The following is an 8,166-nucleotide window of genomic DNA, read 5'->3' on the forward strand; positions in this document are numbered from 1 at the left end:
TTCTATATAAATACAATTTTGACGAAATATTCTATAGGAATAAAATTTTTACAAAATTTTCTATAGAAATAAAATTTTGACGAAATATTCTATAGAAATAAAAATTTGACAAAATTTCTATAGAAATAAAATTTTGACAAATTTTCTATAGAAATAAAGTTTTGACAAAATTTTTTATAGAAATAAAAAGAAATAAAAAATTTTAACAAAATATTCTATGGAAATAAAATTTTGACAAAATTTTCTAGATAAATAAAATTCTGACAAAAAAATTAAATAGGAATAAAATTTTGACAAAATTTTATATAGATATTAAATTTTAACAAAATTTTCTACAGAAATGAAATTATTATTATTATTGTTAGTTTATTTAAAATCATAATAACATATGAAAATAAATCAAAAAAAAAGAAGGCTCTAACAACTAAGGTTTTCGACCTAAGAGAAATAAAACATTGACAAAAGTTCTATAGAAATAAAATTTTGACTAAATTTGTATAGAAACAAAATTTTGACAAAATTTTCTATATAAATAAAATTTTGACAAAATTTCTATAGAAATAAAATGTTGACAAAAATTCTATAGAAATAAAATGTTGACAAAATTGTCCATAGAAATAAAACTTTGACAAAATTTTCTAATGAAATAAAATTTTGACGAAATATTCTATAGAAATAAAATTTTGACAAAATTTTCTATAGAAATAAAATTTTGACAAAATTTCTATAGAAATAAAATTTTGACAAAATTTCTAGGGAAATAAAGTTTTGACGAAAATAACTATAAAATAAAATTTTGACAAAATTGTCTATAGAAATAAAATTTAGACAAAATTGTCTATAGAAATAAAATTTTGACAACATTTTCTATAGAAATAAAATTTTAACAAAATTTTCTATAGAAATTAAATTTTAATAAAATTTTCTATGGAAATAAAATTTTGACAATATTGTCTATAGAAATAAAATTTTAAGAGAATCTTCTATAGAAATAAAATTTTGACAACATTTTTCTCTGTTGGTTGAGCTACCCTTTTAGTTTAGTGAACGCATGGGTTTAAGCTGACAAAAACCAAAAAAAAATAATTTTTGCAAAATTTTCTATAGAAACAAAAATGTTTATTATTGTTTTGATTTATGGTTAAAACATTGCGTTGTCGAAACAGCAAGGGTAGCTCAACCAGCATAGAAAAAAATATTGTAAAAATTTTATTTCTATAGAAAATTTTTCCAAAATTTTATTTCTATAGAAAAGGTTTCCAAAATTTTATTTCTATAGAAAATGTTTCCAAAATTTTATTTCTATAGAAAAGTTTTTCAAAATTTTATTTCTATAGAGAATTGAAGTATGTTTAGGAAGGAATGTTTAGCAATATCTACCAAGACATCAAGAATTCTACAAATCTACCAAACAGTAAAAAGCAATCATTTTTGGTAGAATTCTACCAGCAGTAGCAACAGTGCCACCTAACCCTGGGTGTCCATTCATACATCTGTAAGCTACAAGATTAGCTTAACTAACAGAGAACAAGTATGTTTATCAATTTTATTTGGGAATTTTTTAATTTGCTAGAATTGTGGTAAAATTTTCTTCAAATTTGATAGATTACTTATGGCACGAATAGCAGCCGTACCAGGTGGACGGATATCACAGGATAAATCGACTCAGGAGGTTATTCTGATTATTATTATTTTTTACGGGGTCTTCAATAAATATTTTTGGTAGAAACAATATTTTGCAGAAAGTTAGTATTATTATAGAAAGAACGATCTGAAAGCACAGTGCGCTATTTATATCTAAAATAAGAACCATCTTCGCGCAATGATTATCATCTCAGTTGTTTATTTTTTCTTTAGCAAATTGAATATTTTCCATAATTTAAATTCGCATAGCAATTGTATATTGTATTAATCTTTACTTTTATTTTCTATCTCTCCCATTTAGGGTCAAACACCTCAGACGGACGATGAGAATACACCACAAAAACGTGTGGATAAAATCTTCGATCAAATGGATAAAAATCACGATGATCGTTTGACGCTGGAAGAGTTCCGTGAGGGTAGTAAAGCTGATCCACGTATAGTTCAGGCGTTAAGTTTAGGTGGTGATTAACCAAAAGAGTCATAGTTTAATTGTGAAGAACATTAAACTGGATAATGAAAAAAAAAAAAACATATAAAAAAATTTCCAACAACAACAAAACTATTCACAACACATACATATTAAATTATAGAAAACAACAAATAAAATAAACCAAAGATAAATAAAGCCAAAGAAAAAACATGAATCAGAGAAACCCACACACATTCATAACTCACATACAGAGACAAAAACACATTAACAATAACCAAATCAAAAGTTATATAAAACGAATAAAGTTTCTTTCTTTTTCAAGAGGAAATTTAAAAGCTAACATTTTTTATAGGATTAACAAAATTATATAGGTGCCCAAAGAAAAAAAAATAATAATGCATGGGGATAAACTACCACCATCAGCAATAGCAAGAAGCAAAATATGAAAAAAAAGGAAGAGGGGGGATACATCAGTAGGTAGTCGATAGTTAAAAGCTTAATGACAAACCATAATCGTAATAACACACACTGTAAAAAAGTCGTAAATTATGAAAACAAACAAAACTATAAATACTATATAACAAATAAAACCACCCACCCAGCAAACAACAACAAGAAAAGAAAACTAAATTAACTAATATATATGTCTAAATACAACTACATTCACACAAACACATACACTCGCAATATACTTAGGTAATATTTTCTATATATCAATACCAAAAACTATGATGGTAAAATGAGGAAAACTTTATCTTAATACACAAAACTAAAAGATATTGGAAAGAATTTATGTCGAATTAAAAGGTGCGTTCATAACAACAAATAATAACACTAGAGTACAGAATTTGGGATAAAATTAAATTGGATTTTTTTTTAAAATATTAATGAATATAAAACATTTAAATGAAGAAGAGCATTTTGACATAAATTTACTTTAAACTTTTCCAGTAAGAATTTATTTTCCTATTGCCTAGCAATAGGAACATCGCAACTCTAAATTTCGATTACTTAGCCTTTTGTTACAAAAAAAATTCAAGTTGCCAATCTTCTAACTTTCAACAGTCCGACTTTCAATCGGCGCAAAAGCGATGAGTTTAACATGGGCCTGTAGGACGGATTTCCAACATTTCTGCAGGCGTTGCATTGAATTTGAATGACTTCTTAAGGTGTGATCCGAATTCAGTGTTTTGGAAAAATTTGGTGATATTTTTGCCAAATAAATAATGTTTATATTTTTTATTATTTTTAATTCATTCTAGGGCTTGTATGACGCGTTTGGACTCAATTTTTTGAAAGATTATTAATTTATTTTTATTGGAAAAATTTATTTGCTTGTAGTTAAATTTTATTATTTTTATCGAAATTTTCTACATCTTAATGAAATCTTAGTTTTTTTAAATATTTTTCAAAAATTTAATGAACAAAACGTGAGTATAAAGTTCAATGACCGTACACATAAGTTCAATATGAACTAAAGCAAAGCAAATGAAAATTTTCGTATGATTCCCAAAAATAGTAAGAATGAACTACTGTATGGTTAAAATGGTCATGTTTTGGCGCCAATGATTTTCTTCTCTGCTTTTAGTTAATTTTTTCTTCTATGAGATGATGTAATTTCATGAACTGCAGTTAAAAGTACAACAGGGCATTAAAATTTCCTGGTTTTTACAACGCTTTGTGGAAATCTCAAAATGTGGAGTAAAATTTAGTTCAATTTTCGTGCGAGGTAGTTCATTCTTCCTATAAAACAGTTCACTTTTTTCGGTGTAGAATGGTTTAGCATTTTATTAGACAAATTCTAAATAATATTTTCCCCATTCGCACCGATCAGACAGCAGATAAATCATCTGCTGTCTGAGTAAATCAAATCTTCTCCAAGTGGTGAAAAGTGGAACGTGGAGAAAATAATGACTTTAACGACCCGAATGACGTTCTATTGATAAAAATAAATGTTCATCATCTACGGTATCACAACTTCCAGAAGTTCTAATCTAACGGGCTGTCTCTATAACCAAATACAATTGATTCCCTACGGGAAATGGATGAACTCCACGTTTAGTACAAGACTAGTCCCTGGTGTGTATGGACCAGTCCCAAATTCCGGTTCAAATATATGGAAGAGACCGGTCACTTTCACATGGGTTTGTCACTGATGGGGTACATTTACATTTCAGAACATGACTTGGACTCCAAAGTCCACATCCTGCAACAAAATTTTTTCTGATTCAATCACGAAATTAATTGATCCAATTAATTTTTATATTCAAATGTCTTCAATCATGAAAATGAAAGTATCAATTACATTTTTAATTCGATTTAAAAAATACTTGATAAAAAATTAATTGATTTCATCAGCAAATTTTAATTATTTTTTTAATTAATTAAATTAAAAATTTATATGATATTGATTGCAAAACTTAATAATTTTTTTAATAAATATTGTAAATATTTTCAATTACTTTCTTAACTGACTTTGTGTTTTTAGTTTGATTAACAGATTGATTGTTTGAAATAAATTTTTAATTAAAAATTAAAAAAAAAAAATCCATCACCTTTTTCAACTGACTTAGTCTGAGTTTGGTTAAAAAGTTAATTGTATGAATTAATTTATTTGTTGACAAAAAATTCAACTCCAATTAACTTTTTAATTGGAAATATTTTGGTGATAATTTTTTTCTGTGTAAAATCGGGTAGCACTCAGTGATAAGAGAGAAGTTCACCACTGTGCTGTCACAATGAACTGAATAGTCTAAGTGAGCCTGAAATATCGGACTGCCACTATACCTAACCTAACCCCAAGTGCATTGGTTTAATCTCCTCTGAAGAGAAGGATAGTAGCCTATACAACCACTGTAGCCAACAAGATACTGCTGTAGCAATGTTACCCTGACAAACAAATTTGTATCGGTGACTAAATCCTTAAGTACTAAAAATATTTAGGATGGTTCAAAGTTTACCAGGTCATTCTAATTCGAATTTATAATTCGAAGGCTCAGAAAAGTTATCCAATTGTGATATCAAAAGTTAAAGGTTATAAGGCTTATGGTAGGGCAGATGCCAACGATGTAACATATTTTTATATCCTATACATAGAACTAAACAAAATCATGGGACGTGATTAATGAGATTAGCTATAGGACGGACAGAATCTATAACGTTATTAAAATAAAATTATAATATTTCAATAATCGGTTTATAATGTTTTTGTTGTTTTTTGTTTTTCAGTCTTTTTGTTTTCAAAATGCGGTTTGTGTTACTTTATTTTTTCAAAAATAATAATATAATAAATTAAAACCAATTTTGTATTTACCAACTGTAAACTAGTGTTATTATCAATTTTCTTCTCATCTCTAATTTATGGTCTCCCTTGTGGTATTTGGTTTTTCTTCCTAACAGAACAGACATAGAAAAGCCAATACCCAATTAAACTGAAAACTTCCTATTTAACTTAAGTCTACATTTATCTCAGATAATATTAATGCTCTATACCATTAAGGGAAACACAAAGGATAAAGAAAATAGAATCTCTTATATCTACACACAAACACAAACACTTACTTACTAATAAACAGACAAGAAAAACATTTATTTCCAAATTCTATTAATTTTCTTTTTTTTATAGAGAATATTTGGGAGTGTATAATGCTTCAATAACACTCTAAATATTGGGTATAATGTAAACACATACACATACGCACACAGAAGGGGGAGGGATAAATATATCAACCAAATAACTAACAAATAATTACAGAGTAAATATCAAATAGAGCTGTGATGTCTCTCTTCCTCTATTGCTTTCTCTTGGAGGAGGCAATTGATTTTCGATTGTTCACAAATTGATATTTGCCGAAATGGCTAGAAGAGAAAATGAGCGAGAATTAACTCTATTACAGAAAGAGAAAATTAACGAGAATTAAATATATTACAGAAAGAGAAAATGAGCGCGAATTAACTCTATTACAGAGAAAGAAAATTAACGATATTTAACTCTATTACAGAAAGTAAACTTCATATTGGTGAAATATTAAAATAATTTTTTACAAAAAGTATCTCTAGAACTGTACAGAGTATAATTTTCATATATACATATAATTTTCAATAAACAGGTTCCTAATTACGTCTTAAAATTAATAATGAAAAATTTGCTCGTTTTTTAAGCTGTAAGTGCGCCAGTTGCTTATGCTCGGTTGTAGAATACAAAGTCGAATGTAATATATAAACTCATGACAAGACTTTTGTGTATATCATGGGTTGGCAATTTCCCCACTATTAGACAACATATTGGTAGCAGGTGGTTTCAGTAACTCCGGGCCAACAGTAGATCAATTGTATAGTAGCGGTTTGTAGCGATAGTTTTAGTATCTTTGCATATGGTCAACACTTAGGGTGAACTAAAGCCTCAGTTATTGATTTATAGACTGAACTCTCTATATTTCAACTGCAGAACAAAGTCTCAGTGTATGATCTTTAACCGAAAATTCAGGATTTAAATAGTCCCTGGTTAAGTTACAGTCTAATGCCAATAGCAGTTGATACAAGATTTAAACTGATGACGGAATTTAAAACAGTATTTGAGCTGCAGCTCTAAACGTTGGTGTTAATTACAGACAGATGTCAATGTTTTAACTACAGACCAAAGTCTAATGGTGTTTCCTTTTCTGAAAAACGTGCTTTGCCTTCATTTTGTCTGTACAGAATGCGCATTTTTAAAATGTTAACAGCAACCTAAAAAAAAGCTATCATTACAGCGGGCAGAAAAGAATTCGAAGAAGGAAACAGGGCAATCGCAGCACTCTCGTTTGTTGGTAGTGCTGAAATGCCCGCAATTTGCCTCTACGCGTGGCGTTATTTTCACAACAGAATTCGAGACCTTTTCGCACTTTGCCTGTTTTTTTTTTTTTTTTTTTTAGAAAAGAACCTAAAAAGTACATTTTCCGGGCAAAATGCAAAAAAGTACGCATTTTTTACAAGAAAAGAAAACGCCATAAGATGTCTCAGTGTTTAAACTGGAGACCAAAACCTACTCTCTCATATCTCAGTTTAGAGGTGTGCACGTGACACGAAATTGTCGTGACTCACGAAAATTTTTTCGTGATTCGTGCGTGAGTCGCTTAAGAGTTAAATTCAATTACAATTCTAGTGACACCTGGCATGTTAAGAGTTTAATAACACTCTCGATTTTAATAATGTTCATGTTTTTAGACACTTCGGTAAGGTAAATTAATCATAAAATTATTCGTGAGTTGCGATATTTTTCGAAAAATATCGTGAGTCACAGTATTTTTCGTGGGTCACCACGTTTTCGTGCGTGAGTGTGCGTAAGTACAAATTTTCTTTTCGTGAGTGTGAGTGAGTCCTACCAAAAATATCGTGCGTGAGAGTGCGTGAGTATGATATTTCAGTCGTGAGTGTGTGTGAGCTTGAGTAAGCTACTACTCACGTGCACACCTCTACCACAGTGCTTAACAGTATGCCTAGAAATTGAACCATAGCGAAAAGCAACCACAATTTCCGTTGCATAATTTTAGGCAGCGAATAATATTTTCGCTTGGAAACTTTATGGTATGTGAAGGGAAAATTCACCACATATATTGTATTGGTAGCGTATTCTCAATTATTTGCTAAGACAACGCATGCGTAATCCTAACAGGATTTATAAGTCAAACTTACAAACTCTATTGCAGAATAAAAAAAATTCATACAAAATTGTACAAAACAATGCAAAAAAGCATTTGCACTGCAGATCGAAGGACCCTCATCCTAGAGAAAACTCTGTGATACAATGTAAAGGGTGTTTTTTTATGAATCCCTCTATTCAATAGCTGTTATGGCAGCTTAAAGTGACGTCTCTTCTAAGTATGGAGCGTCTAGAACAACGCTTTCAGATCGTGGATTTTTTTTTTTCAAAAATTAAAAATTTTTACAGAGCACTTTGTGAATTTTATGGTGCACATAATCGTCCGTCTGAGACCACGGACGATTCCAATATCCATCGAAAAGACCATCGAAAAGACTGACAAGAATGCGTACAGAAGAAAAAATTGCTAGCGTAGAGGCCATTGTCGAAAAAAACAACAATTTATCGATTC

General features: G+C 29.3%; 1 protein-coding gene across 5 annotated transcripts in view; it reads left to right on the top strand.

The window, feature by feature from the left end:
- Positions 1 to 2,409, top strand: part of LOC142228290 (frequenin-2) — a 236,324-nt gene extending 233,915 nt beyond the window's left edge. For all 5 annotated transcript variants that reach the window (XM_075298680.1, XM_075298677.1, XM_075298678.1 and 2 more), the window contains one exon: positions 1,946 to 2,409. In XM_075298680.1, coding sequence (XP_075154795.1) covers positions 1,946 to 2,113 — 168 coding nt within the window. In that variant the 3' untranslated portion in view covers positions 2,114 to 2,409. The remainder of the gene's footprint in view (positions 1 to 1,945) is intronic.
- The last annotated feature ends 5,757 nt before the right edge of the window (positions 2,410 to 8,166 follow it).

Source organism: Haematobia irritans, chromosome 3 (assembly GCF_050003625.1).
Source record: "Haematobia irritans isolate KBUSLIRL chromosome 3, ASM5000362v1, whole genome shotgun sequence".
Lineage (NCBI taxonomy): Eukaryota > Metazoa > Arthropoda > Insecta > Diptera > Muscidae > Haematobia > Haematobia irritans.